Genomic DNA, 22,776 nt, shown 5'->3' with positions numbered 1-22,776 from the left:
AAACGCATACAAACACAATCCAACTTCTGGAAAATAACGTCTGGGGTTTTGATGAACATTTAGCAGTCAATAATATAATGTTTTGGTAAAATCTGCACTTACAGAGTGGACTTACAAGTTTACACTTTTAAAATATTTTTAGTACAGCATACTGAATATCAGTGTAGCAAATCTAATGATGGTCAAATAATGAATTGTTTGAACGGCTGAGTAGGAGGCATCTTTCGTGTTATGGTCGTGTTCGTTATATTCGCGTAGTTTAAGTAATTTTTTTGATGAGTGAATCGAACTTTTAATAGCAAGGTGACAGAGATGAGCGTCGCGGCGACCGGTAGTGACGCCAGAGAGAGAGAGAGAGACGCTCCCGGGGCGCGCGCTTTACCGCGGCCGCCGTCAAAATCACGGCGTTCAAATAATGCACGTATTGTTTTAAAAAGCACTGACATGTTATCTGCTGCTGTCTGTCGAGAGGAGCCGTATGAAGTACACCGCAGCGCCGCTGGGACGCGGTTTTTTTTAAGCGCGCTTGTGTAGTATGCAACGTAGTATGCAACGTAGTATGCAGCGCGCTAGAGAGCGCTGAGGTAATTGGTCGCGGCGTCCTGATCATTACGTGCCGCGACTGAAACGGGTCAGAATCTCTGTGGAAAGTCATACGTGTCGAAAAGAGAGTAAAATGGACTACAGACGCAAGAGGAGACTGACCTTCTTCACTATAGGACTGATCTTCTTACTGAGCGGGATCGAGTACGGTGAGTACGCTACTGGTCTCAGGTACAGCGTTAGGGACAATAGTTTACATTCGAGTCGGTGACAGCGTCTGACACCATCAATACACATAGCACAATTATTTTAAAGTACATATATTCACATATAATATCAGTATGACATTATATATAGCGAATATTATTTATTTTGTTACGTGCGCATTGTTATCATTGTAATTATTAACGCGCGTTTCCTACGTCAAATGAAACCTACGCGTACATACGTGAAACAATGCTATAAATAATATGGTCAAAGTTACAGTAGTTAAATATCTTTTCGCATTTAATTGCATTTGGGATTAGAATTGTCACTGGGCAGAATGTTACATTTGGATTTGGAATTGAATTGGAATTTTAATAGAGTTTTCCCGCTTCGTGTAGAGCTGAAATGGAATTTGAATAGATTTGCCACATGATTTTTTTTAATGGGAATATAATTTGATTTCAAATTTACGCAAAACGTCGCATTAAAATTTGATTTGAACTAAAACCCCACACTAGAACATAATAATAATGGGACATATAATAATAATAATAATAATAATAATAATAATAATGATAATGTAGCCAGGTGTTTCATATAATCAGGATAATTCTTGATGTAAATACCCATCAATAATAACAAACAGACTGTGTCACGTTCATGTATAACTTGATAATGCTAATAAAAATGATCGTTTCTAATAAAACGTGTCTTTATATATGACGCATGCCTGTCTCAGAATGGCTCTTTGTTTTCAGAGATTCTTAAGATTTTTTCAGAACAGAATGTCACAGAGTTTCTCCGTTAATGTACTGCCGTTAGTTACTAATCTAACTAGCAGTCAAGTTAATAGTTAAAAAATCGGCATGCCCGCAATGCATTAATGTGTGTCCTCTTTCGTTTCAGCGGTGATTTTGCCCACGATATGGAGGTATCTGCAGACGCTGAGCGCAGCGCCGTACTTTCTTGGTCTCAGCCTATCGGCGTTCAGCTTCAGCGGGCTTCTCGCGGGCCCTTTGTTTGGCTTCTGGTCGGATCGCACGCACACCACCAAGAAAATCATCCTGTTTGCCAATGTCTTCGAGATCGTCGGTGAGCATGCACTCAAGTGAATGATAGTTTACCCAGGAGGTGAAAATGCTCTCGCCTTCATCCGATCCACGATGTAGATGAGTTTGCGTCTTCTTCAGATTGGTCGCCAATGGGTGCCGTCGGAATGAGAGCCCGAACAGTACTCCACAAATAATCCACGCTGCTCCAGACCACCAACTGATGTGCTGCGGATCAGGCAGCTGTGTTTTTATAAGAAACAAATCCATCTTTTTAACGGCACCCATTCGCTTTCATTGGCAATGCTGCATTTCTCCGAATCTGATGAAGACAAACTCATGCACGCTCCTTTAAATGAAAATAACACTTGCGATGTTGGTGGCTTGTGGGTAACATCTCATTCTGTCGTTTTTCAGGTAATTTCATGTATTTTATGGGATACTCCAAGTGGTTATTGCTCGGCAGTCGTCTAGTTGCAGGTGAGATTTCGGTCCAATTCTTTAAGGTTATTTAACGCTTTAGTGATCTGACCGTTTTGTAATGCTCTAGGTATTGGCACTGGTGCTGGATCATCGATCTTTGGCTTCTTGACTAGAAATACAGCCCCTGAGGACCGTTCGACTGTTTTTGCTGCGGTTATGGCCTGCCGTCAAGCTGGGCTTCTCATTGGTCAGTAAAAATAAATCAGCAGGTAAAATGAAATGAAAATGAAAATTAGGATTGTGCAATAAACATTTCAGTGGTCGATGCTAGTGCTGGGCAATGATTAATCGTGTTAATTGCAAAAAATTAAAAACAAAAATAATATATATACGTATATATATATATATATATATATATATATATATATATATATATATATATAAGACAAACACATAGAATATATATTTCGAAAATATATACATGTATATATTTATAATAATATAATTTATATTATAAATACAATATGTATAAACATAAATAATAAATAATAATAATAATAAATTAACCATATTTTTCTTAGTAATATCTATGTCTTATCCAAATGTAAAATACTTTTGACACATTCTGTTAGCTTGAGCCATTTAGAAGTTTCTTGTTTAAATATATTTGAGTATCATCAGCATAACAATGCAGACTAATCCTGTATTTTTTACTAATACTGCCAATAGGACAAATCCTGGTGGTACTCCATACTTTGCTGGATTTAACTGAGATGATTCCTTGTTTAAACAGACAAACTGATGGCGATCGGAAAAGTAGGATCTAAACCATCTTAAAGGAACAATTCTCTTTTTTTTCGAAATAGGCTCCTTCTCCAATTCCCCCAGAGCTAATAAGTTTTACCGTTTTGGAATCTACTCATCCCATCTCCGGGTCTGGCGATAGCAGTTTTAGCCTAGCTTAGCATAGATCATTGAATCCAATTAGACCAGTAGCATCGCGTTCAGAAATGACCAAAGTCCTTTCGATATTTTTCCTATTTAAAACCCGACTCTTCTGTAGTTCCATCGCGTTCCCAATCCGACGGAAAATATAAAGTTGCCGTTTTCTAGGCTGATATGACTAGGAGCTATACTCTTACTCCTGCGTAATAATCGCAGCAGGATGTGGATCGAGAGTATAGTTCCTAATCGTATCGTTTTTTTTTGTATCATCTTCTAGGTCCTGCATTCAATATCTTTCTCAGACTCTGTAACTTCCAGATCGGACCTTTTACAGTCAACAAATATACTTCCCCGGGGGTAAGATCTCGACTAAGTTCACACTGTTTGAAACATCCGGACATTTGCAAATGTATAATAAACGTATTTATTGCGTTTCAGCTCTTCATGTGCTTGCTGTGGATCCTTCTTCAGTTCGTGGTCCTGTTCTTGTACTGGGACTTCACTCCTCAAGACGAAACGCATCAGAGGAACGGAGTGGAGCAGGAGGAGGTGGAGCAGGAGGAAGAAGAGGGAAAACCTTTAGTTGGGCCCAATGAGCTCACCGGCTCCTACGGGACGGTCACCAGTGTCCAGTCCAGGAGCTCTTCAGTGGCCAACGGAGACGTGAGCCGCGTTTCACCTCCACCTGAGGAGGTCGACTCCAGCCCCTTCAGGAACTTCAGTGCCAGCAGAGGCAAGGACTAAATTACAGATGATCAAATCTGCCCTTACAGATTTTCAAAGCTCTGTAGACCTTAGCTTATTTAAAGCTTGGTAGTGTTGAACACCACACACCTACATGTTGAAATTTAAAGCTCACTAGATATAAACTAAATCTGGATTCCTAGACATATTTGAGTGTTTACTGACTATGTAATAAAACAGGTTATTGTGCTCTAAATTTCAGACAGATCTATGGGCATGAGTTCGGTTAAAAATCCATCTGTGTGTTTAATTTCTTTCTTCTTTCAGAGTTCGTCAGAGAGGAGGTGGTTGTGCTGTTGGCTGCTCAGTTTATCACGCTGTTTAATCAGACGGCTCTGGAGGTGAGAAACACACACACACACACACACATTGGCATTTGTGGTTTATGGGGACTCTCCATAGGAGTAATGGTTTTTATACGGTACACACTGTACGTGCTATTACCCTACAGGAAACTTCTTTGATTTTCAAAAAAAACACTATTTAATATGTTTTTTACGCCTTTTGAATTACTGGGACATTGGCAGTGTCTTCATAAACCATCTTTCAATCGCTAAGCCCCTCCTCTCGAGCGCAGATGAGCCAATGGTAGTCGAGTATCAGCTGCACGGAGAGAGGAACTCGGACATCTGTAGGTTTCAGCACATTAGAGAAAACCAAATCGTTTTTTATGGGGTTCATGCTTTAAAAAAAGACAAACAGTTCGTCTGGGGTACTTGTAACACTGAATCCAGGGATCCTTAGAGGATAGGCGAAAAAGTTATTTTATTGAATTTCGTGACATCCGAACAAAACAGAGCATTCAGTGTCCCTAAACCTAAATAGAAATGAAGACAAAAAGGTTCATTTTCTGGTTGTCATGCGCTTATTGAGTTTTCATTTGCTCAAGCAGAATGTTAAAACTAGAGATGTTGATATTAGTGAGTCCATACTAATGTAAAAACATAGCGGGAAAAGGTTTTCCCACTGCAGCTGTCATTGTGAAACAGTGAGCAACAGTAACTAAGTGGGCGGGGTTTACAGATGGGACAGTTGTAGTACCTCTGTCATACCCTCATTAAACAAATTAGTGTCCCCATAAACCACAAATACCAACACACACACACACTCCTATACTACCAGGTTTGGCATATATATATATATATATATATATATATATATATATATCATTGACGCTGTTAGTTCATGAATTAGAATTAAAATTGAAAAAACTATTTCACCACATGTGGAATTGGATGAATTTGTATAAAATTTTGAACTGTCTCCATGGAATTTAAAATTGAACGGGATATGAAATTGCATTGATTTGACCAGGTATTTGAATTGAATTTGCTGTAAACTCCATAAAATGTTAAATTGGAGTTTTAATGATTTTGAATTGGAACTGGAATTGGAATTTAATTGATTCGAGTTCACAGAATGTTGAATTCGAATTTGAATTGATTTGAACTTGAATGCGCAATTTGCCACACAGTGCATAAAAAGGCTGAATTGTAATTTAAGTGCATTTGACTTGAAATTAGAATTGAATTTATTTCAGTCGGAAGTTTTATTGAATTTGCCGTACACTTCACAGAATGCTGAATTGGAATTTGAATGCGTGTGAATTGAAATTAGAATTGATTTAGAAATTTAATTCAATTTGCTGTATACAGAAATTTGAATGAGTTGGAAATAGAATTGTAACTGAAATTGGTTAGATTTGATTTGAAATTTAAATTTGCCACACAGTTCACTTAAGGTTGATATGGAATTTGAATCTAATTCTATGCATTCTATGCATTCTATAAATTTAGAATAAATTTGATTTGATTTGCCGTTTGAATTGAATTTGCCGCTAGCTTCACAAAATGTTCAACTGGAATTTTAATGAATTTGAATTAGAATTAAATTGCGATCACAGCATGCACACAGCCCCTTCACAACAGAACCTAAATGGAATGAACTGTAATTCTGATTCTGAATCTGAATTTAGATTTGACAGTTACACGAGTTTTGCAGCAAACCAGAAAAATGTCAACAAGCCTTCAAAACTCATTTTAATTGCGCCATATAGCATCCCAAATAGTTTATTTCTCACTACACCTCAGTCACGTGGTTTCGAATGTTTTGAATCGAGTTAATTTAGTACATATAATGAAGCTTTTCGACTGAGTCCTACATAGAGGTAAGATTGAAAACATTTTGTCCGATGACGTCGTCCCTCCAGACTATGGTGACGCCTCTGACGCAGAAGTTCTTTAACTTCGGCGAGTTGGAGAACAGCATCATGTACTGTGTGTGTGGCGTGGAGGTGATCGCCGGCTTCCTGTTCGTGCGCTGGTTGAGCAAGCGCGCGGCGGAGCGAGTGGTCCTGGCCGTCGGCCTCATCCTCTGCAACATCTCCTGCGTCTGGTGCCTGATCTTCCTGGCCAATCCTCAGGGTAAGAGCGCACAGAACCGTAAGCTGTTAAACCCCTCACGGCTCACCGTTGTTTCTTTGGTTCAGGAGGATTTGCGTGGCAGCTGGCGGAGTTCATCATTGGCGTTTTCCTTCAGGTCCTGGGCCTTCCTTTTGTGGCTGTCGCCCAGGTGTCGCTCTTCTCCAAAATTACATCAGAGAAGACGCAAGGTCAGTGCTAAGAAGACCGTAGCTGCTTAGTAAGTGCCTAGAAATAGCTCAGGAATTCGATACATTTTATTCTGATTCCAGAATTCGCAATTCTTAAGTTTATATTTTGAAAATCTGAATTTTTCTTGGAAATTTGACTTTTCTTGCAGTTATTTATTTTCCTGCAATTCTGACAGTTATTTATTTTTTAGTCTTTTTCTCACAATTATGACCTTTTTCCGTCAATTCGCTTTTTTTTGCAATTTAATTTTTTTATCCCAATTTTTTTTTTTTTGCAATCACGAGTTTATATCTCACAATTCTGACTTTCCGCTATTCAGATTTTCTTTTTTGCAATTATGATTTTTTTTTTGCCTCACGCCTGACTATTTTCTCAAATTTTTTTTTACATTTTTTTTTCTGACATTTTTCTTGCAGTCACGAGTTTATATTTCACAATACCATTCATATTTTTCTTCTCGCAATTCTGAACGCTTACTGTTCTCAAAATTCGGACTTTTTCCTCTTCCGCAAGTATATATCTCTCACAATTTTGACTTTTTCTCACACTGCAGACTTTTTAGCTCTGAACCTTTCCCTCAGTTGTCTTCATGCAATCTTGAAGATAGTTTCCCGCAATTCTGCCTCTATTCTCTCAAAAACGAGCTTCCAGCCTGACCACACCTTTGCTCAAAAACAGCTCTCAGGCTTTTTCAACTTTTAGGCGAGGCATTATCAGGCGACGCGCAAACGTTTCTAGTCTTTCTGGTTTCCAAGTGGGTGTTTGCCGAAGCTCGGGCCTGTGTTTGTGTTCAGGGTTCAGTCAGGGGATCCGGCGCTCTGTCGGGGGACTGGCCACCATTCTCGGGCCCCTCTGGGCGGGCGGTCTGACCTCGAACCTCTACGTCATGCTGGGGCTGATGATGGGCCTGCTCGCCCTGCTCACCGTGAGTCTGGAGCAGCTTGTGCATGCGTGAGAGTGTGAAAAGACGCTGAGACGTCTCTGTGATTGACAGATCATGATGGTGGTGTCGTATGAGCGGCTGGTGGCCCCCGTCGCCGCAGACCGTCCAATAGGAGCGGATTCAGACGACTGACGCAGGTAGTCACAGCATGAACTTTAGACTGATAGCGTAATCTTTTAACAGCATGCATGCGGGATATTTACGTCTAATATTATATTAAATTCTGTCTCCTGAATTTCATCAAATATCGCTATGAAAATCATTTTTTTCACAGCCTTGTCAAATATTGAATCAATGATTTTAAAAATCACAAAGGAGATGTTATGGAGTATTTTATTCAAAATTATTATGCAATCAATAAGTAATAGCTAGGCAAAATTATTATATATATTATTATGTTATAGTTTTTTTTCATTGTTAATCAATATTCAATAATTCTTCATGTGTAACAGACAACAAACAAACAAACGTAAAAACATTTTTATATCAAAAGTATTAAATTATTTTAAAGACACTCGTATTAATTATTTTTGGCAAAGTCTATTTTATTTATTTATTATTTATTTTTAATGTATTCTGTGTTGTTTTTTAAGAGGAGCAAATATCTAGAAATTATTTAAATGTTATACATTTAAAAAATGTCTGTAAAAAACATAAATTTTTTAAACATAAAATAAAATATTAATAAATAAGACAGAACTACTTAAATTAATTCACTTTACGTCATCATGTTTTCGTCAAAAATATATGTTTTTTAAAAAATTTTCAAACATCACCATTCTGACCCAGAACTGATCATGCAGACCAAACCGTAAGGTGAAGAGACCTGAAGCTTTGCGGGATGATAGGACCCACCCCCTTCTACAACGTCACTAAGGCTCGTCCCAATCGGCCCGACGAGAAAGAGCAAACTCACTCATAACTGCTCACCCATCAGGCTCTCAAGTGTCTTATACCGTTGTAACGGAGTGCCAAAACTTTCGACTATTTTGGATTTTTTGAAAAACATACTTTTTTTGAACTAGTCGAATTTCAATCGAATTAGAACCAAACCAGTGCAGAAATGTTCTCTGGAGAATGAACATCAATATTTATACCCGGACAACGTGCAGCGTCTTTGTCCAAAGTGTCAAAACCGTGAGGAACACGTGGCTCTTAATAGAGCTAATTGTGGCACAACCCACTCTTTGGCGTGTTCCCGGCGCAGGAACTATTTTAGTTCCAGGACCTCCGATTGGAGGAAATAAAATATCTTCAGAGTAGGGTCCAAAAACAGTAGTGGGAACCGTCGGCCGATTGGCTAAACGCATCCGAAAGGATACGCCTTGATCTAAAACGCCTTTTAAAGGCGTTTACCTGAAGACTTCAATGTCGTGTAGCGCGTAGCACTGCTAGTTGACTTTCCGTCGCTTGACATATACGTTTGACGTTCCCCGTCCGTTATTACGAAACCAGCGACACCCAAAAAAACACATTCTCCATCGCTCGCATGACTTTGCTTACATTTTTACGTTGCATCACTTCCTAGTACCCACTTTCGGTACTAAATCGGTGCAAAAGGCCATAATGTTGCCCAAAAATGATCTTTTTAGGACCAGTTATGCTAAATAAAACGTAATTTTCTGCGTTCGCTTAAACGACTTAATCACTTGAACCTCAGTAATCGCTAATCGGTATATTTTATTGTTATTTTTGCATCGACCTTATGGACTATAAGTAGTCAAAGTAAAAGATTGGCTCATTTAACAATGCTCTTTCCTTGTTCGTAGGTTTGACGTCAGCTAGTTCGTGCCGTCGTTGGCGAGAAAGCTGTTAGCGATTCGCTCGGCTCACTAGATCTCGGGAAATCAGTGCAGGTTCGACTGGCTCCAGCTGATCAGTGACGAGGGGACAACGTCTGGAGACGGCGGGAGTGGGTAAGACGAACGAGACGCTGATGGACGCGTGAGATGATTCTCTGGATTCTCTTCATCTCTCGGGACGAATGCACATTTCTGCTATATTTCCTATGGAAATGTTTTGGGATTGAAAACGAAAGACATCCCGAGGGAAAATCCATTCACGAGTGTCATATTAATAAAGAGATGAATGCAATAAGTTTAGAATTGATTGATCGATTGATTATTTAATACATATTATGTTTACTTATGCAAAAATCGTCACGATTATTAGTATTTATTTATTATTCGTTTATTTATCGTTCAAGATTACTGCTCTTTTGAATAAAAATGATTTAGGCCCAAAAGTGACAGGGCTGCATTAAAAACAAGTCAAATTGGGGGGGAAAAGTACTTTAATAATTACATTTCCAAAACATTTGTTTTCCAACTCTGATTATTATCACCATCATAATCATTATTAATATTATTATACAATTTAGCGGTTTAATATTCCTATACCTAGAATCTGTTTTTCTAAAACTGTTCAAATTGAACAAAGACGACCGGTAAACTATAGAATTTGACCAAACGAAAGAATATGGTTTCATTTCATAAAACCGAAAGTATTATTTTTAAATGGTGAACCGTCGAAGCATGACAGGGTCAAGCATAACGTTTGCATGATTTAAAAATGTATGAAATGTTTTAGGGAAGAACTAAATAAACTAAATTTCAGTTAGTTTCATTTTGTGTCTCTTTTTTTCCCCTTCTCTTTTATAAATATATATATTATATATTATAAAATATATAATGATGCTTTAAACAACATATAACGTAAATATATTTTAATAATGCCTTATTACAATAAGAATTGATTTTGCATTACATTAAATCTCAAATGATTGTTCACTGAATCAGTGTAGAATCAGTGTAGAATATATATGGAACTATCCACTAGAGGGCGTCATTAACCCACATAAAACCATCCAGTCACTATTAAGAATGACAGAAATATTGAATTTATTAATCTACAATAAACCCCTCACTCCCTGTTTCCCTTTCAGCACCAGCAATATATTTTTTTTCAGTGAAAATACTGCAACATGCAGTAACATATGCACTCTTCAATTAATATCAATGAGCAGTACGACTATGGTTTTGTTAATATTTTTTTTTTTGGCATGTTTAGCCCATAATAATCAGAGGCCATAAAACACATTTTTGTCATAATTTGCGCTACAGATCTGCACCGTTTAAGTGCGCATTTAAATGTTTGTTTAAAGGTTGTATGTAGTTTTACTTTTGTCTTTTATTGCAGCTGTTATTTATCTATTACTTATCAACCACATGTATTAATATTAGTCCGGGTTTTATATTTTCTGAATTAATTTGGCCGTTTTTGATGACTTTCTGTTAAATTTTTACAACGTACAATATTCTTAAAAACAGTGGGATCATTAATCTGAAATGATTGTTTGTTAAAGAAAAGAAAAGATGAGATTTTCTGTTTCAAACTGTTTGTTCTGATGGGAATCATCCAGGTCCTTTTCTCTTTTGTTGTTTTCCCACGAAGCCTATTTTTTACCCCGTATCTCTTAATAAAATGAAAAATTGGCATAGCAAGCTACATCTGGATAATTCACTTTTGTTAAGTCTACATAATTTTTTTTTCTATTCTATTGTAGATGTTGGTCAAAAATAAGAAATTTCAGTAAGTCTTTATTTTAGGGTCTCCTAACTTGTTATTATTAGCATGCATATCACTAGAATATTAGCCATTTATTAGTAGTAATTGAGCACTTATTAATGTCTCTAATCCTACCAAATACTAAACATAACCATTACCTTATTTACTATTAATAATATATATATATATATATATACACACATACATACATACATATATATATATATATATATATATATATGTACATATATATATATATATATATATATATATATATATATATATATATATATATACACACATATATATATGTACATATATATATATATATATATATACATATATATATATATATATATACATATATATATATATATATACACATATATATATATATACACATATATATATATACACATATATATATATACACATATATATATACACATATATATATATATATATATATATATATATATATATATATATATATATATATATATATATATACATATGTATATATATATAAACATGCTAAAACTTTACTTATAAATTATATGCAAAGTTTTCCAAAAATATCTTGTATCGCAGAATCTTATATATTCGTTTGACAAACGTTTTTTTTTGGACAGGTTTAAATGAAATTCTCATCCCAGATTTTCTTAAACATCTTCAGATGAAATAGAACGTTGAAATTAGAGCTTCAATTCGGCAGCACACATTAATATTGAACATAAGCTTAAACGTAAGACTTCACTGCCGAATTTGAGCAAATAATTAAGCAAACGGGGCTCGGACAGGCGTGGAGGTATCAAATAATACAAGTTTTGAAAACGTTCTTCTAAATACTCCGGCTCCAAACACCAGGGGTCACTGCGTTTCCGTACGACCAAGCGGTCACGAGTCGCTTAGCGATGGGCGGAGCTTTCGAGCTCGCGCTCGTTAACATTCCTCGTAAACAAGCGAGGTTGTTTGGGGGCGGAGCGATTCGGTGGCCTTTCGCTGAACTCTGCTTCTAGACGAAGGAGGGGGGCGACGAAAGTACGGCGTATTAGCAATAGCCAGGCATTTCGGTTATGTTTTAAAGAACGGACCCGAGGCCCGCAGGAGAGATCTGACCGGACTTTGACCCGCCGACCGGGGTCAGAAGTTCAGAAAATGTCACGTCATAGCCGATGTGACAGTCTGCGGCTAGTGTTGAGCCTCTAAAAAAAAAAAAAACCCATCCCGTCGTGTAAATCTACGATAGCAGACGCGTGAACTTCAGATGAACTTTGCTTAATTCTTTCGTAGGGACAACGAGAGTTGGCGTTCGGGTTTGTTTGGGTACGAGATTCGACACGCGCAGAAACACACTTGGAGCGATATCCCAATTTCGTTAGATGATCCGAGGCCTGACCGGATTTTGACCTCGACGAATTCGGCTGGATGTCGCAAGCGACCTCGCCGTGCCGTTCCGCGCTTTGCTGTCCTCTCGGTTTTCAACCGCTTTGAAACGTCCAAAAAACGCCACTTTGACCAAGACTTTAAAAATGCATCGCCGACAGCGTTGCGCCGTGCGACAGTTTTTTTACATTTACGCGGCGCTTTATTAAATATTAAGATCATACAGCTGTGTTGGAAGACGCTTTTAAGAGTTGCGAATCAAGGAAGTGTCAGCGCCTCAAAAAATGCCTTTAAATAATCCAAGCGTGGCATTTACCGAAGTGCGATCGAGGACTGAATATCCTCCTCGATAATGGATATGAGATCCTCGAACTCTTGTCTTAAGAACAGGACTGCGAGAGAATGTCGAGTGGTCTTTAAATGTTAGGGGGGGAAAAAAATGGGTGTCGCGAAGGAGCTGTGGAGCATTTATTCGTGAATTTTTCACATTCTTGATCGCGGTTGGATTTGTTCACCTAATCCAAAGATTTTGATCGTCGTTTATTCAGACTTTCTTTATACTTTAGAGGCCGAATGAGATGTTTTGACACGAAAACATTGCAAACATATCACGAGTGCATCGTAAGAAATAGCAAAAGTAACTTTTATATGTTTTTAAATCTTAAATCAATCAAATTCTTTTGCCGCCCCCCCGGTGCCGTTCGCGTCGATTTAGTGTCCGTACAGCCCTGCACCTCCCTGACGGCCCCCCGAGGCCCCGTCCCCCTGCGGGCGTCGGGATTATCGCCCCCATCTGTGTCACCCGTGCAGGGCCGAGCCGAGCCGCCGGGGCCCCTGCTTAGCAAGCCACCTCGATTGTTAACCCTGATTAACGTGATGTGGCACTGAGTGGAGAAACTGTGTGAAAATCAAACGCGCGACATGACCTACTGCCCCGCCGCTGAACCGTGAGAGAGAGAGAGAGAGAGAGACAGAGAGAGACAGAGAGAGAGAGAGAGAGACAGAGAGACACAGAGAGAGAGAGAGAGAGACAGAGAGACAGAGAGAGAGAGACAGAGAGAGAGACAGAGAGAGAGAGAGAGAGACAGAGAGAGAGAGAGAGAGAGAGAGAGAGACACAGAGACACAGAGAGAGAGAGAGACAGAGAGACAGAGAGAGAGAGAGAGACAGAGAGAGAGAGAGAGAGAGAGAGAGAGAGAGAGAGAGAGAGAGAGAGAGAGAGAGAGAGACAGAGAGAGAGAGAGAGAGAGAGAGAGACAGAGAGACAGAGAGAGAGAGAGAGAGAGAGAGAGAGAGAGAGAGAGAGACAGAGAGACAGAGAGAGAGAGACAGAGACACAGAGAGAGAGAGAGAGAGAGAGACAGAGAGAGAGAGAGAGAGAGAGAGAGAGAGAGAGAGAGAGAGAGAGAGAGAGAGAGAGAGACACACAGAGACACAGAGAGAGAGAGAGAGAGAGAGAGAGAGAGAGAGAGAGAGAGAGAGAGAGAGAGAGAGAGAGAGAGAGAGAGAGAGAGAGAGAGACAGAGAGAGAGAGAGAGACAGAGAGAGAGAGAGAGACAGAGAGAGAGAGAGACAGAGAGACAGAGAGAGAGAGAGAGACAGAGAGAGAGAGAGAGAGAGAGAGAGAGAGAGAGACAGAGAGAGAGAGAGAGAGAGAGAGAGAGACAGAGAGAGAGAGAGAGAGAGAGAGAGACAGAGAGAGAGAGAGAGAGACACAGAGACACAGAGAGAGAGAGAGAGAGAGAGAGAGAGAGAGAGAGAGAGAGAGAGAGAGGGAGAGAGAGACGGGAGAACAGCAAACGAAACATGTTAAACCACAGACTAATATGATAGAGACTGGATAAAACAGTCGTATCTGTGAATTGCACGAAACGGTAACACTTTATTTTACGGTTACTCCTATTAGTTGCTTATTAGCGTGCATATTAACGGAATATTAGCCGTTTATTAGTGCTAATTAAGCACATATTAGTGCCTTATTCTATATCACTAATCCTACCCAGTGCCTAAACTTAACAACTGCCTTATTAACTATTATTAAGCAGCAAATTACGAATTTGAGGGAAAAGTCGTAGTTAACAAGTGTTAGCTGAAGCGTTAGCCGTGACACTTGTTTTCCTGTTACGCGTTACCAATCTCTGGATCAGAGTTGAAACAAGATTTTTTATACCGTTTATTATAAAAAGCGGCGATTACAAAAAATGCATGAAGCCGTAATACAAGAACTGCGTCCGAATTGACGAAGTATACACTATGTACTCAACCATGTAGTGTAGTTTCTTTTCTTTTTTTTCCAGACTTTCATTTAACTGTTTCATGTACAAAATGCTTTGTGGGCCATTTTAAAATTTGGAGAAGCCGATTCAAAATGTTTGGCGTAGCTGGCGACTTTAAAAAAAAAAAATTGAATAAACCTGTCGGGGAAAGATACAGGGATCATTTATTGATTATTCTTGCATTTATTTAAAATGTAACTTAATTATAAAATTACGATGCATTATATATAGAAATTGTTATTATAATTATTATTATAAAAAGACTCTTATTATGAAATAATTGTAATAACAATAATATATCCCATTAATATTTTGAATCATTAAATCGCTAAAATCATTGATAAAAAAAGTATTAAAAAAGAGTAATAATACATATCACTATGTTTATTTGCTTATTTAGTCGTGCACTTATAATATTGTTATTAATTAGTTATTACACATATATTACATAGTTATTAAATATGTAATTTCACATAATTCAAAATAATAATGGTTATTAATTGTTCTTTAATAAAATAAATAATATCACGTATAAAAGCAACATATGAAAAGGCCAAGAGATAAGTCTGATCAGCAGTTTGAAGAGGCAAAGCAAGCAGAAGTTCAGATTGGGGCTGTTAAGGAGCTTTGGCCGTGTCTTGAGACGCGTTCCCATTACAAAGCGCTGACCCGCGAGTAAACGGCCGGGACAGGGGCAGTTAGATTTGATCAGGCTGTGCCATGTTAAATCATTCATTAAATCCAATTAGCAGAGGTGCTTTAATCGGCCCAGCGCTCCAGAGCCGGGTTACATTTTGAAACATCCGCATCAAAAACACTTATTGTCGCCTAGAAGGCCAACGGCTAAGAAATGCTTCATGTAGCTCCTCGAACGATAAGTTACGTTTCGCGCTTATAATAAAAAAACGACTAAATGAGGAACGTGAGCGGTTCGGGACGTTCCTCTTGACTAGCGGTTTTCTGCTCCGTATCAGCGGGAGAAGGATCACAGAGATCTGACCTACTTTCTGGTCTAATCTGCGCCGACGGAATCAAACGTTCAGCCCGGACGACGCCGCGCAAGTCCCGGGAAACACCCGAAAGCATCGTGTTCCGGGCGGAAATCGAGAGACGCGAGTTTTTAGGGAGCCGAGCGCGCATGAAATGTCCTGATCGATATTTGAAGCGTTAATAAATGATAATAAGAAAAAGTCCAAAAAAAGTAGTTTCGCCTTTATTTTAAATGACTTTCTTCGTTTTTAAAGCGTCAAATTGATAAAGTTGGAACTAAATGCAAATACAAAAGCACACACGAATAGAACGACTTACGCGCCAAGACATAATACAATTTAACTAAATATAAAATGTGTATGAAACGTACATCAAAGAGCATTAGCTTTTGAACCAAACACATACCTTAATATTCAAAGTAAAGGTTTTTAAAATTATTTACTGTTAAATTAAATTAGTTTGTTGTACAATTAAATCAGAATAATAGCTTTTTTTTTAAATTTAGCTTTGCTTTTTAAAATATAATAATTCTGGAAATTAATGGCATAGAATTTAGATGCATGTGATGCAAATACGAATGGTACTGTTGTTTTCATATGGACTTGCATTTTAATGTGCTTTCACAAAAATTAACAGCGGCAGCAATATTAATAATAATTACAAACGATAACAATTAATGCAAAAATCCTTGCTTTAAGAAACACAGTTTAAAAAAAAGTATAAATCAAGATTAATGTAGACGACCTTTTAAGATAAAAAATTTAAATCCCGAGCAAATGTTAACTAATGCTTCAAGCATTATTTTTTGTGATATTAATCTTTAGCGATATAAAACAAGGTAATGCTTAACTAAACATAAAGCTTAAATAGATTTATAAAATAAAACAGACAACAACAAAAAAAATCTAAGCCATGACACAATAGCTTTTGTTATACAGTTGTTCACAGATTTTATTTAAATAAATATTAATGATTAAATGTATTGTACGACTGTAAAAATTATTTCACATTCATCAATTGAGAACTTAAGTTCATTTTAAGCTCTAATGTATAACGTTTCTTCTTCTTCCTTCGGCTAATATACTAAAGATATATGTATATAAATGAAATTAAAGAGCTCTAATTAATAAATACAAATAGTCTTTCAGCAGCGCGTGGTCTATATCCAAGAAGATGAAATATGACCCGATCCAAGAGAAAAGTTATTATCGTGTCAGTTTCATGATATTCAAACCATCTTCCGAAGACTGTATGAAATATGCATTCTATAATCATTCTATAATCGTGGAAATATAAAACCAAAACCTAAACATAATACAGTCAGAAAAGCCGATTAAAAAGGTTTGTCGTATCTGGCAACTTAAAAAAAATCTAATAAATGGGGAAAGATCATTTATTGATTATTATTGTATTTATTTCAAATGTAATTTAATTACAAATTATGTTGCATTATATATAGAAATTGTTATTATAATTATAAAAAAAACATATTATTAAATAATTGTATTAACAATAATATATTCCCTTAATATTCTGAATCATTAAAAGCATTATCGATAAAAAAGTATTAAAAAAGGAGTAATACGTATTATTTAGTTGTAAAAAATGAGCACCACCTCCCTTAAAAACAACCCACCTCCCTTCCTAATACAGTCAGAAATAATCATTAATCATCACCAACAATCATAAATGTAAAAAAAAGAAAGAAACTGTTCCTAGTCCACGTCCAGGTGGGACCCCTACGATAGCACTGGACTTAAAAGCCTAAAGCGGCCGCGCACCGTCCTGACTTGAGCTTTCTAAAGTGAGACGGCGATGCAGATGGCGTGGTGCACTTCGGGGGCCGCCGAGGTCGAGGCTGAACTCTTGACCCCATTCGGGGGTCCTGGTTTAAATATAGGAGAACCTGTGAAACGCTGCCTCACGCTCGGTGCCCTGATTACATCAACACGCCAGCCATTTTCCTTCGGGGTCGCCAGGACTACGCCAGCTCTCCATCCGGCCATTTCCTGTCGCCATCGCCATGCATTTGTGGCCGCTGAGCGTGCCGTCTTTCGGATATCACCGGACAATATTTAAGCCGTCAGATTTGATAATCTTGTCTGAACCAGGGTCAGAAATTAAGCAGGCAAAAAAAAAAAAAAAAACGCAGCATAAGCGACAGTGAAATGCCTTGAATTCCTGTGCGTCGTGTGTCTGTCCACAAATAGATGCTAAATAGTGCCTGAAATGCAACAAATGGTCAGTGAAAGAAGGCCAGGCGGATTCTGATGAAGAAGGGAATTTTTGCCAATATATATTTAAAATGCATAAACTTCCTGAAAAAGTTTCCAAGCAAAATGTGACTTTTTTGCTTAAAAAAAAAAAAAAAAATTTAATATATATTTTCAAAATATTAAATAAATATATAGTTTTAAAATATTATATATTTAAAATATTATATTAATATATATTATATATATTTAAAATATAATATATATTTTTTTTAATATTATATATATATATATATATATATATATATATTTTTTTATAAATATAATATAATATATATTTTTAAAATATATATATATAATGTGAAAATAAATAAATAAATATAAATATATAATAGCAAATTACATGCTAGCAGTTTTTCATATTTAATAATTGTCACAATCAAAATAGTTTGGATAATATCGATGCTGTTTGTTAAAATTTTTTACATCATTTACTTTTTTAACGTTTCATAATATAGTCACAAGACAAGTACAGTTAGTCAATTCAGTTGCATTTAAGAAAAGTAACTCTAGTTTAAACCATGGGAGATCTGTTCTTTGCCAATCATTCATAAAAGAGATAATCAGAAATGAATTCTATTCTGTACGCGCCACTAAGCGTCCGTCCTGATCTCTGCCGCAGGTCAGCTGCGTCCGTCGTACGTCGATTCTAGCACATTTCTTTTCTAAATTCAACAAGCGTGCGTAATCAGAGCCGTAGGGGGAAGAAGAGTGCGCGTATCGCTCGTGAACATGTTTGTTCCCAAAATACTCTTCATGTGTGTGTTGTTTCATAAAAACCAAGAAACCGTGAACGGAGGTAAAACCGAGGTCATTCCGATTCATTTAACAGGATAAAATATGCAGCAATATGCTGCAAGAGCTTGGTGTTGTGGAACATAAAGACCGGCGCAGAACAACACGTCAAAAAACATGCCGTTGAGGGAAAAAATACATAATAATAATAGTTCAAAATGAGCGTTTATTAACTCATCGGTTGAATTTTTTGTCTAATTTCTTTACTGCTGCATGCATTAATATATATAGCTTTTTGTTATATAAAGACATATTATATATATGCATAAGATGCATTTTTTAATTACTGGTTGATAAAAATGATACATAAAAAGCCATGTATAAATTAGATTTTATTGCCTTTAAACTATAGTCTGCATTTTACCTAAGAGTCAATCATACTTTAGTCTATTATACAGTTTCGTTTCCATATTTAATACACTTTTACATTTGTCCATTTTTATTGTAATATACATACATAATTATGTATTCAATATTAAATAGTTTTATTGAAAGAAACTGTATTTACTGTGATTGATAAATAAAAATATAATCAGACAGATGATATAAAGATATTGGTGTTGTTATTTAATATCAATTATTTATTATTGAATGCATTTTTATTTAGTTATCCGATTCATGCTACATACAGTACAAAAGCTTTTTATTACTATTATTATTGTATGATAAAAATCATAAACCCATAGCTTTTTTTTGCCTTTAAATCAGTCTGCTTTTCACCCAAGAACTGCTTATAGTCTATTATAAAGATTGCTTTTTATTATTTTTCCAGCGTTTGATTATATTTGAGGCACTTTTACATACGTGCATTTTAAAATTTAACACATGCACATTTATGCATAATTGTAAATGTATTATTGTTTATGACTAGCAACTAAATTATTTTATTAAAATGTAATTGCATAAAATTCCTGCAACTGATAAAAATATTTGAGATATAATTAGATAGCTGCTATTATTTATTTATTTATATATGTATTCGTTTTATTACATTCGACATCGATTTGATTTATACCAAATACAAATGTTTTATTTAATGATGGTAATAATGCTCTTTTCAGCCGATCCTTCCATCTTAAAGGCTCCTTGGTTATTTCGAGTCCGTCCTCCTGCGTCTGAAGCGGAAATGAAATTCAGGAATATGTAACCGGTTCTGAGTCCCGAGGAAGATCCAGCGAGGCCACGAATGCAAACCAGAAGAAGCCAAGAGCGTCCATCTATCTGTGAGGAAAGAAAAAAAATCCAGCCGCCAGAAAACATTCAGCTAAGAAAATATCATTTATTGCATCATTTACATCATCTGCGGATGGCCAGTCCTATTTACAGAGAGGTTTCTTCATATACCGTTTATCTGGTTCATGTAGCTGAATCTCGATGAGATAAAAGCCCAAATTCAACCCTTTAAAACTGTATAAATGTATTATCAAGATAGTTGTATGTTACGATTGTCTTTTTGCTATTTTTTTTCTATGCAAAATGTAATTTTGACAATTGTTTCTTCTTATTTGGAGGCGAAACATAACACGACGAAGACTTGTTCTGGGCAGGTTTCTAAAATTATTTAAAATCATTCATAAACCATCATCAAATTCAGTCGTGATTACCATAATGCAACCAAACACTAAAATGTATGCATACATGCAAAAAAAAAAAAAAAAAAAAAAAATATATATATATATATATATATATATATATATATATATATATATATATATATTTATATATAAATACATACACACACATGCAAATATATATATATATATATATATATATATATATATATATATATATATATATATATATATATATATATATATATATATATATATATATGTTTTTTTGGCATTACAGTAATAGGAAAGATTACTTTTCATTAAGATAATGCAATAAATAAAATACACCCGCATAGTCGTTTTTATGCAAATATGAACATTTCATTTCATGATATAACTCCATATTTCTTGATTCAGATTTCGGGGTGATGATGATGACAAATCTTCGTGAGATGCACTCAAGGTGGATTAGTATTAGCCAAAGACACGCAGAAAGAAAGAAAGCAAGAGAATACTAAAAACACGAATCTTGTAACAATCTTATATTGTTGATAAATAAATCCAGAAATCGACTGCTTTTTTCTATTTACCACATTTTTGCTAAATCGTGCTTTTACAAATAAATAGGTAGATTTGTGCTGTCAAGTGATTAATCATGATTAATTCCATCTAAAATACAATATGAGGTTTTGTTTACATGATATGAGTGTGTACTGTATTTATTATGTATATACAAATACACATACAGCATATATTTCAGAAAATATATTAATAAAAATATTTATTATATATATATATTTAATGGAAATTAACATGCAAATATCACACATATATATATATATATATATATATATATATATATATATATATATATGTATATATATGTACACACACACACACACACTGTTCAGACACAGCACTAGAGGGCAGCATGTGACCTACATGTGCAGTTTGACAGGGTTCATGTAGAAACACTGCTGAACTGAAATGAATGCGATTGAGTGAATGATGACCTCCAGATGAACCGCATCTCTGGAGAGATTCAACACAAGTATTCCTGCTGATTACACACACACACACACACACACACACACACACGCGCACGCAGCTATAGCAGACCGGCTCGTGTGTGTGTGTTTGTGTGATAGATGTGTATAGGCGTGTTTTGACAGGGCTTCATGTCTGTCAGGTGCAGCTCTTTTGAACAGAGCCTTCATTTGTAGTCTGCGCTGAAGACGCTAAATGAGGAACATTTGTGTCCACAACATTTCACGAAGAGCAATAAACACAGAAATCTGCTGTTACTTAAGTGGCCCGCTCGCTTAAACTGATATACCGATTCATATTAATTGTGCTTTATTTCATCTTTGTTTAGTCACTCATAAAAAAACCCCAAAAGAAAACATGCAATTAATTAGTAGAATTATTTTAAGGAGAATAGAAATAATAGAAATGACATAATAGGAATTGCATTAAATTCTATTTAAAATATTTATATGCTTATCTGTAACAGCATTTTTTAAATTTATTAAATTTCATAAACGTTACCATTGCACACGTATCTAGAGTAATATATTAGATAATTATTTTTATTATTTTATTCATTTATTATATGTTCATTCATAAATATCATTAATTAGGAAGCATAGAAAAATTATATTTTATTTTATATTATATGCAAACTCGATCAGAGGCCATTTTGGTAAAATATTCCACTTGTTTTAGGTTTTAAAAATCTACTTTAACTTAAAATTTGCATTATTTACATTACATTACATAATGTGGTACATTACATTAAATTTTTGTTGCGTTTCGTTGTATGGCATTGCGTTACATTGTGTTGCGTTACATGTTACATTGCGTTACGTTACATTGCGCTGCATTATGTTGTGTCACGATACGATGCGTCGGGATACTTTGCGATATGTTACGTTGTGTGGCAAAAAGGTTACGTTGTGTTACTTGGTGTCACATTACATTGCGTTACGTTACGCTATGTTACATTATTACGTTACATTATCAAGTCTCACTTCTGCTCTACACTATGCACTACACTACACTATCCTTTCCCAATAAGGCAAAAGGCCATAAATCAAATCTTAAAAATAATAAATAAACGGAATAGCCACCCATTCCGTGGAATAAAAAAAAAACACCTAGTCATTTTCATAGCAGATTCAATTAAGACAATTTGAACTCGGCCAGAACGTTTCCAAGAGGCAATCCCATGGCCCTGTACATTTTCTTGTCTTTTCTTCCCCATCTCCTCTCTTTCAGTCCGTAACGCGGGCCAGGAATTGTGGGCCTGTGATTATGAGCCAGCTAATTGGGTACAGATCTGAATTTTGGATCCGGCCGAGCGAGAGTTACGCAGCCAAGCTTCTGCATCTCGAGAAACCCTGTACAAAATGCAGAACTTTTCACGCTCCACCACCAACCTACTCTAAAAACAAAAGGCTCCAGCCTCCAT

General features: G+C 36.1%; 1 protein-coding gene across 1 annotated transcript; it reads left to right on the top strand.

The window, feature by feature from the left end:
* Positions 1 to 339: 339 nt before the first annotated feature.
* On the top strand, positions 340 to 10,973 carry mfsd8l1 (major facilitator superfamily domain containing 8-like 1). Its single transcript, XM_043259838.1, has 12 exons — positions 340 to 752; positions 1,657 to 1,842; positions 2,217 to 2,279; positions 2,350 to 2,469; positions 3,445 to 3,524; positions 3,606 to 3,900; positions 4,179 to 4,252; positions 6,121 to 6,334; positions 6,400 to 6,522; positions 7,318 to 7,448; positions 7,518 to 7,603; positions 9,236 to 10,973. Exons 1-11 carry the CDS (start codon positions 677 to 679, stop codon positions 7,596 to 7,598), a joined length of 1,443 nt encoding a protein of 480 aa, XP_043115773.1. The 5' UTR covers positions 340 to 676; the 3' UTR covers positions 7,599 to 7,603; positions 9,236 to 10,973.
* The last annotated feature ends 11,803 nt before the right edge of the window (positions 10,974 to 22,776 follow it).

Source organism: Puntigrus tetrazona, chromosome 15 (genome assembly GCF_018831695.1).
Source record: "Puntigrus tetrazona isolate hp1 chromosome 15, ASM1883169v1, whole genome shotgun sequence".
Classification (NCBI taxonomy): Eukaryota; Metazoa; Chordata; class Actinopteri; order Cypriniformes; family Cyprinidae; genus Puntigrus; species Puntigrus tetrazona.
This window is presented reverse-complemented; position numbering and strand designations above follow the sequence as displayed.

What these genes read in the sequence shown, in the direction of transcription:
- mfsd8l1 (XM_043259838.1), top strand. Translation starts at nt 677, where the DNA reads ATGGACTACAGACGCAAGAGGAGACTGACCTTCTTCACTATAGGACTG. An exon ending in CAATGTCTTCGAGATCGTCG is followed by an intron (nt 1,843 to 2,216) that starts GTGAGCATGCAC and finishes GTCGTTTTTCAG; the next exon opens with GTAATTTCATGTATTTTATG. An exon ending in TCAAGCTGGGCTTCTCATTG is followed by an intron (nt 2,470 to 3,444) that starts GTCAGTAAAAAT and finishes ATCATCTTCTAG; the next exon opens with GTCCTGCATTCAATATCTTT.